This window comes from Larus michahellis, chromosome 3, assembly GCF_964199755.1.
Source record: "Larus michahellis chromosome 3, bLarMic1.1, whole genome shotgun sequence".
NCBI lineage: Eukaryota > Metazoa > Chordata > Aves > Charadriiformes > Laridae > Larus > Larus michahellis.
The window spans coordinates 28,385,521-28,407,337 of NC_133898.1; the positions used below are offsets into that span (position 1 = coordinate 28,385,521).

General features: G+C 36.5%; 1 protein-coding gene across 4 annotated transcripts in view; it reads left to right on the forward strand.

Annotated features, from left to right (window-relative positions):
• The window catches only part of USH2A (usherin), a 394,302-nt gene that overhangs the window by 143,694 nt on the left and 228,791 nt on the right, over window positions 1-21,817 (forward strand). For all 4 annotated transcript variants that reach the window (XM_074579436.1, XM_074579435.1, XM_074579437.1 and 1 more), the window contains 8 exons: window positions 4,558-4,684; window positions 5,084-5,185; window positions 6,656-6,844; window positions 7,346-7,476; window positions 13,464-13,737; window positions 16,325-16,528; window positions 16,657-16,737; window positions 19,009-19,194. In XM_074579436.1, the coding sequence (XP_074435537.1) occupies window positions 4,558-4,684; window positions 5,084-5,185; window positions 6,656-6,844; window positions 7,346-7,476; window positions 13,464-13,737; window positions 16,325-16,528; window positions 16,657-16,737; window positions 19,009-19,194 (1,294 nt within the window). The remainder of the gene's footprint in view (window positions 1-4,557; window positions 4,685-5,083; window positions 5,186-6,655; window positions 6,845-7,345; window positions 7,477-13,463; window positions 13,738-16,324; window positions 16,529-16,656; window positions 16,738-19,008; window positions 19,195-21,817) is intronic.

Genomic DNA, 21,817 nt, shown 5'->3' on the forward strand with positions numbered 1-21,817 from the left:
TTTTCCTTGTTGCAAACTGAGTCACTGTGTACTTCAATTTTTAGGACCATGCTTAACATTGTTGTTAATGTTGCCCTCATCCACAATTTAATAGGTACTAGTTCTGTTTTGTCTTTTTTATACTTATACCTTCACTTAACAGAAAATGAATTTTTATTTCCTTTGTAAGATCTTTCTAGGTGTAATAGTTTGATTGTTGTTGTTGTTGTTGTTTGTTTTAATGGGAGTGGATATCTTTCAACTGGCATTTTAGTGCTTCAAATAGTATTCCTAGGCCCCGCTTGCAGATCTGCTCCTTCTGAAGTAGCTTTGTCAGCTAGGTTGGACTCATTCCCTAGAAGAGCTTGTCTTTGGTTGGATTCACAGTATTTGGGAGATGGGGAGGAAGGGGGACACGTGGGAGAGTGGCTGGGTTGGGGCTTTTATTGTTTTCTTTTTTTTTCCCCTTTCCCCCCTGTCTTTTAACTGTAAAAAATGCCAGGTTTTGTCCATACTCAGTCCCTAGAGCTTCTTAGTTCAGCAATATTTTCAGTAGTTGCTATTTTGAATTTTAACAAATTACTTGTTTATGAATATATCTTTCTTTATCTTTGTGTTTCATTTGAATCAGCTTGGGACAACTGTCCCGTGCTGATTTTTATGACCATCACTTCCATATTGTTACCTCCTCTCACAAAGTCTAAACTAGCCTATATGGCTGGTTCAGTGAGTGTTTTAAGAAAAATTAAAAAAATAGTTAATCCTTCATTTGTGTATCACAGTTTGCATTAGTGTGCGAATGCTTTAATTGCTTCTTTTTCATATCATGTGGTTTCTTAGCCAGGTTCTATGCATTGTTTTCTCTAATTATGATTGTGGCATATATGATAAACATTTATAGCCGTGCCTCTGTGCTCTTCTCTTAAAAACTGCAAAAATTCTTTTTGATGATAATTGTGACTCTGCTGCTTTTTATCCAGAGCAGCTTTGTGTAATATTGTGTGCTCCCTTCCAGCTGTGTCCTGTCACAGGTTAATTATTTTTACCCTTAGTCCCTTTCAGGATTCTGGTTTGTATCTTTGCTCATGATCAGCAGCGCATTTTTCTCTTTGTTGTATCTGCTCTGGGGATAGTCCTGCCAAGTCTTCTTAGTGGGGAGTCTTCAGCAGCCTGACTTCTTCCTTCTCTAAGCGTTAATTTCAAATGCTTTTCTTCCTGTCCAGTCATACTTCTCTCAACTTTATGTACACCACCGTTCATCAAGCTGTTGTCTGACCATCTCTTTTGTCACCCTTTTGTATTGTCGAGCTGCTCTTCTTTCCTCATTATTGTTTTACTGTCATTCTTTGCAAATTTCTATTCATGGTCCAGGAAGCATGAGGTTTTTTCCTAAGAAATGTCTTCCTCAGTCTTGTCTGCATAATCAAATTGTTCCATAGACCTTCCTTCAAACTCTGTGTGCCTGCAAACCTTCATCTGTCCGTGGAGTTTCTCCTCATTGTAATGCCTTTTACATCCTCCCCTAAATTACGCAATCAACTCTAGCTAAATTTATAGTTATCTTTCAGTAGCTACAGGTCATTTGTTGTATTTTTTTTCCCAGGGAAGCACTGAATATTTTATACAAAGTGAAATCACTAACAGTGGAAATTGAAGGCCAATCTGGAGCACTTTTTCCCTTAGTGATTAGGATAGTCTGAGGATATGAATATTGGGATTCTTCTCGCAATATGGAGGGAATAGAATCCAGCTCTTCCGTTTTAGAAGATGATCCATTTACTAAACCTTACAGCAAGAAGGAGGAACACCAGATACTTTCCTCGTTGCCTGTGGCTCGAGCAGAGTCTGAAGTGTAGTAGGCATGGTCTGAGGGTGAGCTGTTACTGCCCAAAAAAAGGAAGGTGGAGAATACCCAGCTATGAGTTCCAACTATACCTTACTGCTTGGCATTGGCGAAACTTCAGTACTTGTTCACTTTCTCAGTGGCAGGAGTTTGGTCACTGAAAGAACTTGACTGGGAGAAGTGTATTTACATTCAGACTTTTTCACCTAGACAGTATCTTTGAGGATCCATATTTGTGATGTTTCTATATATTTTTATGAATGTAAACACCAGCATGAAGAGCCACAGAGATTTATATTTACTTAGTTATTACTGAGAGCTACTAAATATTAAGACTTATTGTATGACTCAGTGAACTAATCCAGATTTAGTACCCTATGTGTGATTTCCAACATGCATAACAAGCCATTTCACAACGGGTTATTTGAATATGATCACAGAGTCACTTGGCTAGTTCTGGATAAAATGTCATAGAGAGGCCTCCAATGCAGTACGTCCTGAACCCTCAACACTGTCTCTTTTCTTTTTTTCTTTTTTTTCTTTTTTTTTCCCCCCTGAAATTAAGCACAGGCTAGCACATATGGTTGTGTGGTCCCAGATTGAATTGGTTACAAATAAATGTGGTTTCTGATGTATAAAATTGTTAATGCTCTAGACTGTTGCCAAACATAATATGAAGAACCACTTATTCAGGCACCTGATCTTTAGAATGCAGCATCGTTTGTAACAATTTTAACGCTAACTAAGTACACTTTGATGAGACAGCATTTAATAAAATGCTCATTAATTTCATCATTAGCAAGGGTATGCTAAGAAGTAAGCCAGTTTCTTATGTCACGCCCAATTAGCATCCCATGCTAGTAATCCCATTAGTATTGTTGAATTCACTAATGGAAAAACTAATGGGCATGCTACCAGGGCACATTAATTGGGCATGACACCAGTTCTGGTTTTAATTATTAAACTACGATAATGAAATGTGTGTTTGTAAAATATTAAAATGTTGAAATAGGAGAGAAGACAATAAAAAATAGTATATGAAAAACTGCACATCAGTATGTAAGGATATATAGCTTTGTATTGTTATCATGGGAACGAGGACCGCTGTACAAACTGCCTCAGTACCAAGATGCTGGCTGAATGGAGTAGGAAACATGCTGTAAATATTCACGGGAAATTATTTTATTCTGTAATTGTGTACGTATGTACGCATCATACGTACTTTCATACACAGGATACGTAGTGACAATCACCAATTCAAAATGTACTGTAAAATGTATACTGTGTTCATAAATCTGTATGTCGACAAGGAATTTCTAATAGATGCACATCACTAAAGGCATAGTAATAAATTCTAATAATTAAGACTTTTATTATTAATCACGATAGGTGGTTGTTTTTATCAACAGGTCTTCTTCATGTGCAATAACTCTAAGGTCCTTCAGCCAGAAAGAGTACTAGAAGATCTGGGGAAAGGAAATAATCTGAACTGTCTGGTTTGCTGCTGCAAAGTAGCAAGGTAGACCCTCAGATTTTAAGGAACCATTTATTTTTCTTTTACATATTTTTTTGAAATTGTTTTTTTGAAGCCTGTCTTAAGCCATAAAATAACTGCAGAGGTTGTGAGTCTTTAATGTTATGTAGTGCCTATGTAAAGAAATGTTTCTTACATTCAGTAGTTGCCTGCTATATGGGACAGTTCTATTTTGTGAATTCAACAGAATAACTTCGAGTTCCCAGATGGTTCAAGTATGTTATAAAGTCCTGAGACAATATTACGGGAATTATTGTGAAGTTAGAAGATTATTTGGATGTAAATCTCAGGGAAACTTCTTGAAATACACTAATTTTATTTTTATTGCATCATTACCTGAATTCATGTGGTATTTATTTTGGTTGTTTACAGCCTTGAGATTTGGTTTTGCAACTGCATCTGTTAAATTCCTCTTACTCAGCAATTCAGAAAAGATTTCTCTGCATTTTGTTATGGATGTCTCTATATTCAACCCCTCATATAACTATATTTTTTACTTTGAATAAAACCAGATAAAAATTCTAGTTAAATTTAAAAACTTTGTACAAGCATCACTTGTACGGTAAAAGCATCCTCAATAACTACCTTCTTTTTTTTTTGTCTTTCCTGAATCTCTTGGTATGACCTTTTTCTTCATAACCATAAATGTATTATACTCTCTCACCTAAAAATTCATGTTCTTTTGATACCAGGTTAACAGGGACAGAACATGCATCTTCATACTGTCCTACAAATACATATAATTTTTAGGTCCTTTCCTGTAGACAGGTGTTGCAGTCAACAATCCTGTTGGATTTCTGTGGATGGCACATTGAATCATGGCCATCAAACTTCACAACCACAGCGATCCGTGAAGTAGTTAAATAAAAACTCAATTAAAAAAGTAAATAAAAAAATAAATCTGAGTGACATGATCCTCAGTAATTTGTACCTCATCCTTCTCTTTATCAGAGAAACTGCACAGGGTTTTCTATTTTTAATAGAAACTGAACTGGATCCTTGATCCCTCATTTATTATTTGAGAAGGTTAATTTAGTGGGGAAATCTGTCCTAAACATCATTCAGTATTCCAGAAGAAGTTAAACAGAGGACTTTTGTCTTTATTTTTAGATGTTATATACCACAGAGTGTTACAAAGAGTAAGGTATAACCCTAAATCTTCCCTTCATAATATTCTAAATCAGATTCTTCTGTTAAAAAGGGATCTGCAGTAGCAGTCACTCCAACTAATGATGGTGGAAGAGAGTACAACGATAACAGTTGGCATCAAATAATTGCTACAAGAATTCAAGCACTGGGAAACATCACAGTGGATGGGCAGTACACAGGTAATCAATTCAATTTCATTTTGCTTTATTATTTACGTATTGCTGAGAGTATTGCTCACTTGCTTACTTTTCCACTACCTGTGTTCATCCATGCAGCAAAAAATTCACTCAATTTTCTGACAAAATCACTACTGTTTTGTCTGTGCATCTGAGCTATCTGTCCATTGTGAGTCTTTGATAATTTAAGTGGGGAGGAGTTTGTCTTTTTGTGCTTGTGAATCTATGATTGCATTAATTTTCTTCTGTAAAACGGAGCTGTAAATATTTCCAGGATATGTATGGGAAAGTATTAGGATATTGTGTTACATTAGCCTCTTCTACCAAATATCAATATTCTGTTATTGAGTTGAAAATGTGTTGAAAGCGTTGAACACAGGAATAATGACCTATTTTGTCCAGGTTCTTCCTTAGCAACTAGTGGCAGTACCATTATTGGAGAGAACACAGGAGTTTTTGTTGGAGGACTTCCACAGGGTTATACTATTGTGAGAAAGGATGTAGGTGAGTATGACTGTGGTATAATGAATCCTATACAGTGGCACTGACTTAAGTGCTTTTCCAGTACTGTAGGCTGCATTGACATTGTGTCAGAAATAAGAGGGCAGTACTTAACTTGCATCATTATTTACATAATTGTTTTAATAAAAAATAAGTCTGTACAGTTTTTTGAATTTTATCTTTCAGGCTAGATTGAAATATCTATATAGCTGATTTCATTAGCAGTAAAGCAGTGTATAAGGTCTGTGTACGTTTTAATTAATTCCATATACAGAACTGGTATGTCTGTGGAACTTATGGGTATGTTTTACAATCTAGATTCCCAAATTCTTTTCCAAAATACACATACAAACTGTTTTTGTTAGCTTAAGCACAGGGTTATGCATCCTACTGAGATGCAGGGATACAACATGTTGGCCTTTTTAGGTGTGAGTCTGATCCTTCAGGGATTGTTGCGCTGACCTCAGTGGTGTATTAATATATCTGTATTCTACAGCTGTATTTATGTGGAGCTGGATTGTAACGGGCTTCCACAGAATCAATAAACATACATCTTCATATATAAACTTGGTCTATATGTCAAGTGTACATTCTACCAGCAGATAACAGAGGTGACTGCATACAAAACCAGTATGCAATCAACTGTTCTCAGTGGATTCATATCCAGACTTGTGCTTTTTTTCATATAAACCTAAAAGCCAAATTGTTTATTTAAATTTTTATTCCCACCACTGATAAGGATGTGAAATCTAGTTGATGACTTGATGTGAGGTACACAAGAGTACAAGTTCCTCTGTCCTCCTTTATTTCAGTTTACTAAAGCCAGAAACGTGTGCATGTGATGTTCAAAAACTTTGGTTCATAAAGTAATGCAAGATGCCTCCATCAAAAACCTCAACTAAATATCAAAATGAGATTGACTCTAATACCATTCAAGAGAATGCCATCTATAAAATCCTGCATTATATTTTTGTCCCCGATAAAGAAAAAGAGATAGCAGTCATGAATTACTATTTTTTTTTTTTTAAATCCAAACAAAGAAAGAAAAACTTCCTGATGGAGCTTCTAGAAATGTATTCATCTACCTAAGCTTCTGCAACACAGTTTCTTCCTGTTCAGCAGATGCATGCCTTTCTTCACAATTATTGTTTTGTTTAAAGAGGATAAACCTGAAAACTTTCCTTGGAATCTTCATGGAGTAGATCTATGCTGTTGACTTGAAAACATCTGTGTGCAAAAGCTCAAAAAGTTTAATATTTTCCATCTACATAGCAGTAGCTGCTGTCCTTAGTGACTAGACCCATTCAGAAATCTGGATTTAGCTTAGAGACTAGGTTTATTAAGTGGTTGATGGCTGGTTCTCAATGCATACATGCACATATACAATAGGGTGAGTGGGTATAACACATGTAAATTAATCCCTGTATTTAGTTGCAGGTGATCGGCTTAAAAAATTATTTTCCATTTCTGCAGGGATGAAGATGATAGTCCAGAAGGGATTTGTGGGGTGTCTCAGTGACATATTTTTGAAAAAAGTGCATACTCCCTATGAAAACTGGGAATCTTTGAACTGGCAGCATGCTGAAGAGCAAAACAATGTCTATCATATGTGGGAAGGATGCCCCATTGTCCTCTCCCAAGGAGCACATTTTCTTGGCAAAGGTAATTTGCTGTACGATTGCACTAGTCCAATATGCTCTTGAGATGTAAAAGGTGATCGGATCAAAAGTATTGCAGTATTCTGCTTATCAAAGCAGCGTTAGTTACATAGGATCATTTTTGAATGGTATAAAACCTAGTTTCTGGGTTTACAGAAGACTGCTGCATGCATTCACAGACAGGTGCTGCTGCTTTAACTATATGCAGTTTTGATATGCGTGTAAAAGGTGAAATTTCACTTTTGAAGAGACATGGATGCCTCTAATGTATCAAAAAAAGCCAGGTAGCAAAACTTAGACAATTGCACCAGCTTGGTTTGTGGCAGTACATTATGGATAACTGTCATTCGCAAAGCTGAGTGATGAAGTTGTAAACCTTGATCTTGAAACCCCTGAGTACTTCACGTCAAAGTAAAAATTAGCACCTGGATTTTTGCTTTCGGTTTCTTGAACCTATTTATTTATGTATTTGATTAACTTGTGCATGTATTCACTTTCTTTCAAGGGTTCCTGGAACTGTATTCAGGTGCTTTCAGTGGTGGACTGGAATTCGAGATCTCATTCAAATTTAGAACAGATCAACTGAATGGATTGCTTTTGTTTGTTTACAATACAGATGGCCCAGATTATCTCGCAGTAAGTTCAGAAATACAAATAACTATATTCACATATGACCTGTGAGTTTTGTCTGCTAAGATATGTCCAGCATTTAAAGAAATTTCAAGCCATGTTATTTTTGTGGTTTACTTATTTTGAAATGCTGTGTGCAGCAAAGTGTAAGGGCAGCAAGAAGACTCCAGCAAATGCTCAGAATAGGTTACCTGTGTTAATTTATATCATAAATAAGATACCAGTATATGAATGTATGAAAAGCAGAATTATTCTCTTTGCTGAGTTAGAAGCGATTAGAAAAGAGAATAAAACAAGTGCGTTAAAAGCTTTCGGTTCATTCCTGGGAAAGTAGAGTTACCCATTTCATGGTTCTCATATTAGAACAAAATCAATTAAATTGCAAATCAAAAAGTTGATGATGGAAATTGTCCTATTTCCTAATAAAGCTTTCTCTTTAAGGTATACGTATTGTATGTATTTTTATAACCAATATGATTTCCTTATTTTGATTTGGAACATAAGAATATAGACAGAAATTAGTGGTCCAGCTTAATCCCATCTCATCTCTATCACTGTTTTCCCAACACTGTAGAGGAAGCTTTACAAATCCTGTATTAGGTAAATTTCTGAGGTAATGCCTATGAACTTTCTTATTGGTGTCTGTTAAATAAGACTGGTTTATGCTCAGAAGTGCTCATGCTTGTTACAGCTTTTCAGATTTTTTTTTTTTTTGTTAGTTATGTGGCTCTGAATTTTCATATTTTTCTTCCCCCAAGGATTCTGAAAGTAATTAGACAGCGGTTACCATTGCTTAGTGGGTCAGCTATAGTTACTGCTTGCACCAACCAGTAGGTATTACATTGAAAGTAATACCTCTTTTTAGTTGGTCCAAGAAGCAATCATTTACATTTAGAAATTTTTGAGGGTATTGTTACTCTTTATGACCTAATCTGCCCTTTCTGCATTTTTATTGAATTTCATTTATTTATTTATTATTATGCAGCTGTTTTGCTAATGGCTGTCATGTCACAGCCTATTTTATTGCATGGCATTATATCTAATGTGCCTTTTCTTTTAAACTTCTGACCTAAAACGTATAAATACATTTTTCTGCTTTTCAGGTCAATAACTTGTTTTTCACTTTTTATATTACTGGTTTTCCCAGCAGATCATTTTTTCCTGGATTTTGAGTTCTGCTAGACCTGATTGCTTCCTCTTTTTCAAGCAGCCTTAGTCCAGAAATTATGAATTCCAATAACAAGTCTTGCTAATTACGTGTTACTACTTTAGTTTTGCCCTCAAGTAATGACCAAGATCATGAGCTAATAGCATAAGATGCTATACAGAAATTACTGTCCCACCCTAAAAGGACTTGTATGTAATTCACAGTAAAGGGGCATTATTTACATGAGCGGTGTTCACAGGGACAAATACGGGGCTTGGGTTCTTCTGGAGATTCTTGTGGTATGTGATCCTTGTTTTCTTCAACTTGCTCTGTGAAAGACTAACAAATAGCATCTAACTGTAAAGGGAAAAAATTACTAAATTGAACATGCAGTCAAAACCACAAACTAGTTAGACAAAAGACCTTCCTTCTCTACTCCTACTTCCAGATTTTTGGCAGTATAGTGTTTACATTATTTTTAGCACTTAGCATTTGTTCCTAAGTCAAGTAATTTTTTTTTATTGCATCCTGATCTCAACATCTCCACAGCCTTAACATGAGGAATTTTAAAGAGGATGAGTATATGCATGCTTTTCCAACCCTTGCAACCGTGTGTTCTGCACATACATAATGATGACAGAAGGTTTTTCCGTACACTTGAGCTCACAAAAAAAGGTTAATAGAAAGTGAAAATGAGGTGTGTAGCATGTTGCGCATGAGCTACGATGTCTTTGTTAGGAGCTTTGGTCAGGAGACACTTGCACTGCAAAACAGATTAGATGCTATACCACTTACCCTGAGTGCCAATGTAAGACGGTATTCCTGACCCTTCCTTTTGCATAGGTCACAGCTCTCTTGTTAGCTTTATAGTTTTGGAATGACTAAACTAGACACGTGGCTGGCCTGCTGCCAAATGGCCAAAAACTCTGTCTTGTCTTCTGCCCAAGACAGAATTATATCCTAGAAATGTGCTCTCTGTAAAGCTCACTTCTTCCATGACTTCCATGCTATGAGAATTAACTCAAGCTAGAGAGGTCATTTGGATTCTCTTTGGATCCAGGTACAATAATTATGAGCAAACTGTGACCAGATAAACTAGTACGAATCACTAGCTGTCACTCTGGCATGTGTTTCCTCATGAGTTTGTGATTGAACAAAGGTACTATGAGTGCTGGTAGAGTCTGCATTACTGATTTTGATGATGACCACTTCAATAGCAGAGAAAGCCTAGGCACTGCAGATCTTATGTGTGACAGTGGCACCAGCTCCCAAGATACTGTGGCTGATGTAGCTGATGTTGAATTCAAGAGCTGACTTGCTTCTGCAAAGTGACAAAGAAAGAAGTCCTGTAGGAACTTTTTCAAAAGAACTGCACTTAAGTAGCTGCATGAAGTAAAATAACCAGTCTGAGATGCAAGTGTTACCTGCGGTGGAGCTAAACAGGGGTGCAAAATAAGTGTTTTGTGGACTCAAAGTCAAAATCTTTTCATCAGCAAAGGAGTGACTGGTACTCGTGGGACTTATGAAGGTGACATACCTATTAGTCACCAGTGGTTTCTCTCTGTCTGGTGCGAGGAAAAGATTTCTATTCCTTTTCCTTTAAAGACTGACTGATTTTGAGGAGATTATTGAGGAGTCTGTGTTTGAGCTTCTATCTTCTTGCTGGACAGTCTGAACAAGGCTGGTACCAATACAGAGCATCTCTTTAACCTTATTGATTTTGAATTGGGAAGCCCAGTTCAACATCAGCATCACGTGCTTTTTCTTTCAAAGGGCTCACAAACTGACTGTCATTGCCAAGTACTTTGAAGTCTCTTGCTTGTCTATGCTGATATACATGAATCTCAGGATGACTTCCCAGTTCAAAAGAGATGAAGCCATAATCAGTGTTGTAGCTCAACATTGTTTGAGACTGTTTCGGATGTCAGGTTTAGCAAAGTGTCATTCAGCTTCCAATGCAGCCCCTATTCTGTCTGAGTTTTGTTTCTCAGAGCTATGGCTGGATATTCCTTTCATCTTCAAATTCATGTGTTTATAAGCAGATTGAGTGAGGTAGGGACTGACTGGTCCCTCCAGAGAAGGAAAACACAGAAGCACAAAATACTTTAGGTTGAACAGACCTTTTAAAGTAGTTTATTCCAAATCTCCACTAAATGCAGGACCAACTTAAGTTTGATAAGGTTGCTCCGGGCATTTTTTGTTTGAGTATGGACAGTCCACATCTTCTAAAGTTCTACAGCCTGTTCCAATCTTTAACCATCCTCATTATAGAAAAAAACTAAAATCCTGATATCTGACTGTGATTTCTTTAGTTACAATTAATCTTTTGCTGCTCATCCTTTCACTATGCATCTCTGAGAAGAGTCTGGGTCTGTCTTTTATGTATCCTCCCATGAGGTAGTCGAACAGTTAAGTTCTCTTAAGACTGAACAAACCCTATTCTCTCAGCTTCAATTCATATGTTAGGTACTCCGACCCCTGACCCTAATTTGGTGCCCTTCCACTGAATTCACTCCAGTGTGCCAATATCTCTCTTATACTGGAGTGTTCACCACTGAATACAGTAGTCCAGATGTGGTCTTCCACATGACGAATCGTCTCCTTGGATCCACTGCTTACCTTATTTCTAATACAGCCCAGCGCATGGCTGGTCTTCATCATTTCAAAGGTACATTGCCGACTAGTGTTCAATTTGTAATCCATCTTGACCCTCATTCTTTTCTTCAAAGCTGCTTTCTATGTCTAGAACACCAGTGTCAGCCCCCTTTGGTATCAACTGGAAACTTGCTGAGAGTCCACTCCATCCTATTGCCCAGGTCATTAATAAATTTTTTTATCAGAATTGGTCCCTGTATCAATCTCCTAGAGATGCCGCTAGTAACCAGCTGCTTGTTGAACCTGCCCATGTACCTGTAGAAGCTCTTCTTGCGTTTCATGTCCTCTCTCAGATTCAAGCTAAGATTTGGCTTTCCTAATTCCAACCTTGCATACTCAGGTATATCAAAATAAGAATTGTGTGCTTAGAAAACAGTATTAATAAAGTTTTGCAGTGGTGCTTAATATTTGCACCTCAAATACTAAAAAGCAAGTATGCTTTTAACCATTAAACTGAACCTGCTCGGGTTTAGAGCTATGATATAATGCCTTTATAATGATATTAAATTGTCTCGTTCTGTTGAGAAATGGTAACTACCATGTTTGGCAGAAGAATAAGATGATCTTCATGCATTTTTGGTTTAATGTGATAATAAATTTTCCAAGGACAAATTAACAATCAAGGATTTTTTTAAAGGGGTCCCAGAATTTTATCCAAAGCAAACAATTTATCTCTTGTTTTTCTGAACCTATGCTTAATACCAGAGAGGAGGACTTGTAAATGCTAGATGTATGCAGGACTTTGCTCTTTTATCTTCACTATGCAGAACAGTTCAAAGTGAACAGTGGTTCTCTATCTCTAGCTGTGCTTGGGCATTCTAAGTGTTGGTCCAGGTCATCATAAAAAGCACAAGCATTGTTCTCTGCTTGCTTTAAGGCTATGCCAAAATGAGTAAATTGGAAGAGGGATGTGCTGAGTAGTGACCCTATGTCAAACATCATATCCTCTCTCCAGCTTCCAGGTCTGGCAGACTTGTTGGCATACTGCTTTAGTCATGCAGCTGAAACACTTTCTTCACACCAGCACAGTGTGCTCCATGTTAATTCTCATCATTGAAGAAAAGTGGTGACTTGTCCAATGGACTACTGTTTCAAGCTATACTCATCAGCATTGGTGCCATGATCTGTCCTTCACTTGTATTGTAGAGCCCTTGGCTACAAAGGGCTATGAACTCATGGAAATATGAAAAGTTGTGGTCTCAAAGAAAAAAATAAACTAAATCCTTCTGTCTCATGAGCAAGCAGTCGGAGTGCACTCTGGAAGAGAAGGACCTGTATTGCCCATGACCTCTCAAGTTCTGAGTTCTCTCTTCAGTTGGGGTCCCTGTTAGGGAAATGAAACCCAATTACAAATACAGCAATATTAATATTATCAGTAATCTAAATATGTCAGTTTGTCGTTACTGGTGATAAACATTTATATTAAATCTGTAGTTTTTATTTCACTTAATAAGATTTTGGCCTGGAAACAGAAATGCCTTTTTGTGAACTATCAATATTTTTCAACCACAAGCTCATCATCTAATTGTTTAGAGCTCTATACCTGCCAATTTACAGTCAGCCCACTTGGGTTCCATTCAGTTAGGATAAGGAATCTAACAATAAAGCATTTGGAAACTTCTGCAGTGAGAATTTAAGTAAAATATATTTCTATTAGAGAACTGGCACATTAATCTCTAAAAGCAAATACAAAAACAATTATTTTCTTACAAGATTTAGAAGAATAAGGATGAAATACAGAATCAATGTATGCTGGAAAAATTTGAAATTGAGTTCACCAGCCAATTAAAAAGACCTTAATCAGATCTGACATTTCATTTCCTTATTATCCTGTTACATTCTTCTAAAAAATGAATTGATAGATAAAATACTGTTTTCTCATTCTCAAAAAAAGCAAAACAGTCCTGGTTCATTGTCTTTTGTTTTTATTCAGTTATATTAGTGACAAAGTCAATTGTCAAAAAATAAGAATATATTTTCCTATGTTTTGAGTTAACTGATACACTGTATTTAGCATGTTTGGTGTAAGCAATTTTATTGTAATTTCTGCTATCCTGAAGATAAAAATTGATAAAGATTGTTCATTGATCTTGTTCATTGACCCCATTGATTAATTTTTAAAATAACTGTTTGTTGTTGCTGTGTATGTGATGTCTTTTTCAAAATCTTTTTTCTGTTTTAAAATATATAGATTGAACTGAAAAGTGGAATATTAAACATCTTTTTAAAAACTGGCATTGTCTTTACACAAGTGGATCTCTGGTTAGGACTGTCTTATTGTGATGGAAAGTGGAACAAGGTCACCGTGAACAAGGAGGGCTCTGTAGTTTCAGCAAGTATGAATGAACTGAAAGAGCAGACGCTTGAACCCCGTGTTCAGCAGCTGAAAGTAAACTCACCGGTCTATGTAGGAGGAATCCCACCTGAGATTCAGAATATTTATAAAGAACTGGGGTTAGAACAAGGTAAGGTGACACCAATAAGAACTTACGTCTTTCAAAAACTGGTGTCATGCACAAGGTGGGCATTCTGCTGCTGATAGTGTAAATCCATGAATATGTAACATGAATTTTTCCTCCCACGTATTGTTGCTTTAACTACCAGTTATCCCTACCCATCTAGCTTTCCTTAGACCTGATCCTTTTGTAAGGCTATAAAAATTCTTGCAACCCAGTGATATCTGAAGCGATCTAACTCATAGGAGAGGAAATGTAGAGTTGCAGACGGTAATCTGAGATGCCCAACCAGAAGATCTCAAATCTTCATCAGAGAAAGCCAGTTCAGATAGACTTGTTTTACTTGATCAACTTGTGTTGCTTGCAGGTCTGGAATATAAAACCAGTGGAAGACAGTAAACATAGCTTAAACTGCTGTAATGAGGGTGGGTGCTGCCACATGGAAGAATTGTTGAGAGTTTATTAGTCTTTTTTTAGATGATACTGATTCTGGTCTAAAAAATTATGTGAATTTGGATTTTGGCTACGTTACCATTATCTTTTCCATGTTATCAGGAGGAGAGGAGATGGTCATGTTTTTAGCCATCACCATGATCCTTCTCTTCTGCAACAGGTCAAATTTCTAGGAAAAAGAGAAAAGCATTAATTGCAACCTGATACTAATGGCCTCCACAAAAGGATGTGCCGTATGAAATGTAGTCAAAAAGTGTCTGTTAAACTAGCTCTGTTTGCAGTTTGGGTGTGTTTTTTCATTACTTATGAAGCTATTCATCAGTCATGGTGTATTTTTCAGATACTGTGGGCAAATAAGTAGCGGTAAGTGATTAGTGGGGAATCTTGTAAGTGGCTTTGAATGCACAAGCTCATATTGAATAGGTGCACTCAAGTAACCTCTGCAGAGCTCCATTGAAGCCTTGTGATTTGACCGCTATAGAATAGTTTGAATCAAATCCATGCACTGGTGTTCACAGATAGCTCAAAAATATTGTTTTAAGTATTCTTCCAGCTATGGGTATCACATATATTATAATCTTCCTCCAGGTTCTGTGTGCATAATATTTGTGGCCCGAAAGAGCTAGCCAGTCGTACCCTGTCAGTGTTGCCTTGTAGCAGATGGTATAGCCTTGTGACTGGATGCATTCACAACTCCTGCAGCACAGAGATCTGTGAACAAAGAATCTAGGGCAAAATAATGTCTAAAGTGAATGTCTGAAGTGTATATTGAGGCACATCAATAAACATTACTTTTTTTCACTGAGCCTCCTCAAACAAGAGGACAAGATTATTTGGCTGACCTCAGTCACAAACCTTCAAATAGTGATAAATGCAGCTAAAAAGATATTAAAAATAATGTATTAAAACAGGTTATACAGTATGCATCTCATCGCAAATTAAATAACTGTTCATTTTCTCTAATGATTAAAACGCCTGTGCGGACTGGGACTAATTCTTTCCTCTGCCACAGACTGCCTAAGAAACTGGGCAGATCACTGTGGAGTAGGAGTTGAGCTTAAATTAGGATGTATTCATTTTAAGGAGTAGTTTGTCTAAATTCCTACTATTGTGGAGAGAGAAGGTGTTTTAGAGGATGATTCAAGATGGATGTCCGCCTTCAGTGCCGCTTTCTTTTTCCATGAACTATGTATGGATATTAGATTCTCAGATTGCGTGGCTAAGTACAAATGCTACTCTGATCTGCTATCTTGCAGTAATAAAGGCAATAAAAGTAAATACAGTGCTTTCACAGAGCTAAAAAAGAGCATTGATCTGCAAGAGGCTGATTTTTCATTTACAAAGTTAATTCTTCAGTGAATTGAAGTCTTCAGTTTGGTAACTGTTTACTTTGGTTTTATGTTAAACATCGATCAGTACTTACTCAGATCTGAGAACTATTTTGTATCAATTTATTAATTTCCTTTGTAAATTAAGTCATCGAAGTATATAGAAATTTTAACAAGTGCATCCTGAAATTTTGTGGTGGTGTTTTTACTGCAAGTAACCAATTTAACCTATTTGTAAGGTTGATAGGAATATTACACATGCACAAAAAATGTATATGTATATAAATAAATATAAAATGAGGTTACTTAATTTTTTTTATCATAAATGAACAGTTTGGGGTTATGTTTCCAGACTATGTTTGTAAACAGCATACTAGTTATATCCCCATTAGGATAAACTGATATTCCTCCATGATCTCCTGAAGTTAATTATATTTTTAATCTAGATATTCTTCTCAGTTTGAGGAAGTGTGTACATTAGCAAAATATTAGCAAGCAACAGAAAGCTGATTTTCAAATTCAGAGTCACTTTTATGGTAATAATTTTAAAGAGAGAAGTGACAGAAGAGAAAACAGAAAGCTATTTCCTTGTGGGATGGAACTGATAACAATGAAAGTATAGTTCAGTAAGGCAGGAACTCAACACTAGAATACCAGAAATTTTTACCAGCTTAGTATCTTGAAAGGGGGGGACAGAATGTCATATTCACATCACAGTCTTTAATGCTGAAAATATAGAATTGAAAGGAGCAAAAGTGATTCTTAATTAATGACTGAAGCTCTTTATGTGATACTAATCCTTTACTGTTTGCTAGGTTTCGGTGGTTGCATGAAGGATGTTAAATTTACACGAGGTGCTGTCGTTAACTTGGCATCTGTGTCCAGCAGTGCTGTCAGAGTCAATCTGGACGGATGCCTATCAACTGACAGTGCTGTTAACTGCAGGGGAAATGACTCCATCCTAGTATACCGAGGAAGAGAGCAGAGTGTTTATGAGAGTGGACTGCAACCGTTTACAGGTAACACATTGGTTCCTTAAATGAAATACATCATTTTTATTTCATTCTGTATTAGCGTATTACCCTGTTCAGTGTTTTTTTGCTTTTTTTTTTTCCCCCTCCTCTATCCGTCTCTATGTTCTTTGAAGAATACCTTTATAGGGTCGTTGCCTCAAATGAAGGAGGATCAGTATCTAGTGTATGGACCCGTGTTCGTACAAGAGAATCAGGTAAATATAATTTTAAGGCTTACTTATTCCCATTTTTCATTAGCTATCTAATGTCAGGTTGGAGAAAATCCCCACAACAATTTTAAGTAGTGCAAGTTTCATAGTGCTTCTAAAGGAGCAAAACTGCTTAATGTTTTGATTAGGTACCAAATTACAGTCTTCAGCTATAAAGTGTTCAGGGAAGTATTTTCCACACATAATTGAAGGTCTTTTCCAGATATATATTAGATTATGTAATTGTGTGAGAGCAAAGAATGTCAAAGGATTGAACTGCATTGGCAAAGACAAGCCATGTGTCTAGGTATGTGCATACACACGCATCTAAACTCACACTTCCTGAGTCTGCTGCAGTAAGCAAACCTGTATTTTCCGATGTATAACTTAATGATATAAAATCAAGTGTAGAGAAAGGAGAGATCCTGGGATTGCGGCCACAACCTGTGGAAGACAGGAGGCCATGTAGTTGTCAGGGAGAAGAGAGTCTTGTGAAAGTTTTTCTTTATATTACCTGTACATGGGTGTGCTGCTCAGTGCTGCTGAATGACGATTCTTTTAACAAGTAGCCCATAGATTGTGTGTGAAAATGTGGTAATATTTAACAGAAAAGCAGCTTGTGGCTGGTGAAGAGGGTTTCAAAGTAGGAGCATAATACCTGCTGAGCCTTAAAGATCAAATATTTCTTATATTTTACTGAAAAAAATTTAAACGGCCTTTCTGTTCACTGTTTTTGCAAACTTTATTGAGCCATCAAGTTTTTGAAGTTTTACAGTTCTGCATGTTTTATTTAACCAGCTTTCTCTCTTCTGTAAATTGAAGCCTAATTATATTCCATCAACACATAGAATTCTTATGATGCAAGATATTAAATGTATGATCTTAAAAAATGAAAGAATACCTGAGTAAATATGGGACTTGCAAATGCATTCTTCTACAACTTACTGTCTCTCAGAAGAGAGAGAGAGTACATGCATATTTTCTTATCAACTGTCTGACGACTGTAAGGTTTACCATAATTTTATGTTTGCAAGCTGACCACAGCATTGAGCAGCTACATGTTCCCTGGGGTTGGAGAATAATTGCGCTCTTTAATTATTTTTGAGCTGGTTTTGTTATGTCCCTTATGAGAAGACCATCTGCTATACAGTACCTTACCTTGCCCTGTGATACACTTCAGAACTAATAAAATCAATATATTAGTGTAGTAACTGAAGCTTTCCTAGAGTATCACATTCTTTCTTTACACAAGAATCACAACTTCCAGGTATTTTTGTACTTTGCATTCTGGTACTCTTCTTATAAAAAAACAGGGCCACATTCATATTTAGTGAAGCTAAACAATAAAATTACAAAGAAGAGGTTATTCGATGGTGAAAAAAGTGAATGATCATCATCAGGGCTAGGGAGTCCACATGCATTTACAGCAAACTCATCATCCATCATCCTGCCATAGTGTTCCTTGGGCCTTTCCTCTGCATCCCTTGTGCAGTCATCTGTGATGAAGTTGTTACTGGACAGACCTTTACTTGGTATAGTAATATCTAATAAATAGTTAAAGGTTATGGGAAATGGGATGATTTTTTTTTTTTTATTAGCAACTGTGTGCATATATGAGCTTGGCTTTCCAGTTCTTTTAAACATCTTAATTTTTCTTTTTTTTTTTTTCCTTTTTTTCTTTTTATTATATGGAATGATCAGAAGCAAAGGATTTTGCAGAAAGCCCTTACAAATCTCTGCTTTGCTCTGAGGCAGTTGTATGGCTTTGTGAAAATACGAAAATAAATGCAAGAGCTTAAATTTTTCGAAGTAGTTTTGTAAGTGAGAATGCACATTTTTAGAAATGTTTCATAGTTGTGGCATTCTGTGGCTTAGATGTCCAACATATAAATATCAAACCCTTCTCTGCAATACTGTCTGGCTGCATTCGGTTGTATGATTATAATGCCTGAACTTGTTAGCTACATACAATCCACCTCCCCTCTTTGTGAGTGATGCTTAAATACACACGATACATTAAATGTTTTTGGAAAATCGCAACAAGACAAGAAGGAATGTTATGTAGATGGAGTTTTGATGGTTTTGAAATATAGCTTAAGCTGAATAGCTCAAGATGTGCAGTCATATTAAATCAATGCTGAAAAGTTACAACTCTAATAAATTGTATTTATGCTAATGGTTGAGTCTGATTTACTGCAGCCATTAAAAGTGAAGAATAGGGGCAATAGTCTCCTTAGAACTGCCATTTTCTCTATTTTCTATTTTATCCTTCTGCAGTTCCACAAAATGTGCCAACTCCCTCAAGAGTTCACAGTATAAATGGTTACAGCATTGAGGTCACCTGGGACAAACCTGCTGGGGTCATAGGTGTAATTGAGAAGTACATTTTGAAAGCATATGAAGAGGATGGTCCCAACGTACCCATCTCTAGTGCTGAGCTTGCTGACACTAGCATGCTCACAGGTAAATGTTGTTAAGTACCATTTTTTAGGCACATCTAGTAACACAGGATGCTTATACTTCTTTTTGTTGAGCTATACTTGTCTATTTTTGTGTATACACAGCATATATAATGTTTGGAAGGGTAGTGTTTGGTGTCAGCATCCACATACATAGCCATGTACTGACTTCAAAGAACAATAGAAATTAAGATACAACTCAAATACTAGAAAGCAGTTTTATTTAAGGTATTCCTTCCCAACCTATTGATGCTTTGGGGGAGAACTCTTTTTTTTGGTTTCACGTTTGTTTGTTTTTGATAAGTATATGTGATTATTTTTTTTTCTTCCCTATTGTTACATCCAGTTCACCTAAATGAACTCTACATGTGGGTTCCATAGGATACTATTTGACCTGATGTATGAAAGCACTTGATATACTTGCCTAATGTTGATCATATAAACCTAACTGATTTCAGTGGGAATTAGCATATATTTATGTTAATTAGATGCTTTGCCTGGTACCACTGGGATGTGGAGGTAGGTTATTATGGAATGAAGGAACTTGGGTCCTTGGGTTTATGGGCTTTGATCACTCTTAAGCCGTGAGTTGTGGGCAGGAGCTATAGGAACCATTGCACTTGCAATGTTTTCTGGAGTCTAGGTCTTTGTACCCATAGGAGGCAGGTCTTTTTAGGAAGAAACACTGAACTTTTTCTGCTACACAGAGAACATTTTGGGACCTTGCTTCCTGTCAGGATAGTGTGGATCTGGCTTTCTGCTCTCCATTAACAGAAAGCCTTGGGAAGGGTGCATGTTACTGACAACAGTCTGAATTATGCTATGACTAAATGGGGCAATAGTAAAGATACTCACTTTCATTGTAACAAACTGTGACTAATAGATTTTTCTATATACCCTCTAAAATTAATTATATATCCATAACACTTGAAAAAGCTAATGACATAATGCTCAAAGCTGATGCTTTGATTTGGCTCAGCTTTGGTCAATGTAACAGTCCTAGAAAGTGCCTTAACTCTCAGGCAGTATACTATTGCTGCTTCCCTGAAGCCCAGGTAATATATCCTTAGTGTTTTTATTGAAGTATATATGTTTTGTGTTGTTTCTCTGTATATGTATACATTTTCAAGAGCAAACATGCAGTATTTTATTTTCTTCAGTTTGAAATTTCTTGACTATTTATGAGTAATGTGCTTGCAATACCAAAATTGCATGGCTTTCTATTCTTACTGTGATTTCTTTGATTAATTTGTTGATTTGAATACTCTTCATCTACGCTGTAAAGCAATACAAATTATATTAGTAGAAATTAAAGACCATATTCAAAGCATATGGATTAGATAATTTATTCACAGCTGATGGTCAGCACAAAAATTTTGTTTAAAATTTGTTGGCATTGTGCCATGATTATGTGTCCAGGTTATGAAAAATTCTACATCAGGCTGTACAGGTGCAGCTTTCAGGAGGCAGAAGAATAAGACACTCCATTATATTAAGTGGAGATAGTAAATGGATCCTGGTTCTTTAGTCTATTATAGTAGATAGCTGTTGAATACTGCAAAATAAAATGACCCTAAGAACTTAAGAATGACTGTATTCAAACACTGACCTCTCTGACAGTATCGGGTTGTAGATGCTTAGGAAGAAAATGTAAGAAATTTGCTAAGCATAGAGTGAGTCTTCCTGCTAATATAAATTCAACTGGTAGTTTGTGGAGTTCCTGAGCTGCAAGTTGCACCTGGACCATCATGCTTAATGGTCTGTGCTAGAATTGTCTTTCTTTTTTTAATACATTTATGCTTTCGGCTTCTGTAACTTGCTATGACAGTAAGTTTTCCAATTCAGTTGTGTGTGTGTAAGGAGTGCTTCCTTTTGTTGTTTGTAACTGCTGCCCAATAGTTTATTTATCTATTTTCCAATTTTGGCATTGTATGAAATATGTAATTCATGCCTCATGGTGAGGTCAGAGCTGAGACAAGTGAAAAATTAAATCACTGATCTTGAAATGATTTTACGTTCAGCCCCTTGATTTCAGTGAAGCCTACACAGTCTGTGGACACTGAGAAATGGTTGCCCACAAATGTAAGACTTACTTTTCTTTTGAGTTTGCTGAGGAGGGGAATTTTGCTTATTTTCTCCCTAATTTCAGGGAAACTTCTTTAGAAATTTCTTTGTTGAATTCCGTGAGAAGATGCTACAGTAACACCAACAGTCAGGCTTGCTAATGCAACAGGAGATGGAAAGCACCACAGCTCTCAGTGGGATCGCTGATGAAGCAACTCTGGTATTTTTCCACTCCCTCCTTCAAATTTTCATTCACTATTAAGCCTAGGCACCACCTAATCTGCTGCTTGCAAATATATCTGAGGGCACTGACAAACCCCCTTTACCTTATTTTTTATTTTGCACCTTTTTATACCCATCTGTTGTGTTTTGGTTTATATTTACTTATGTAAATTATTTTGAACAATTACCATTCTGAGTTCTGAGTCATAACTGGAGCACAGTAACAAAAAATTATTAATAGCATTACTCATTTCCCAGAAGCCTATCCCGTGTGTGTCAAATTCAGAAGAACCTGTTGTACCCTTGTCAAGAAGAAGAAAAACTGAGCTAAATATTAAAGG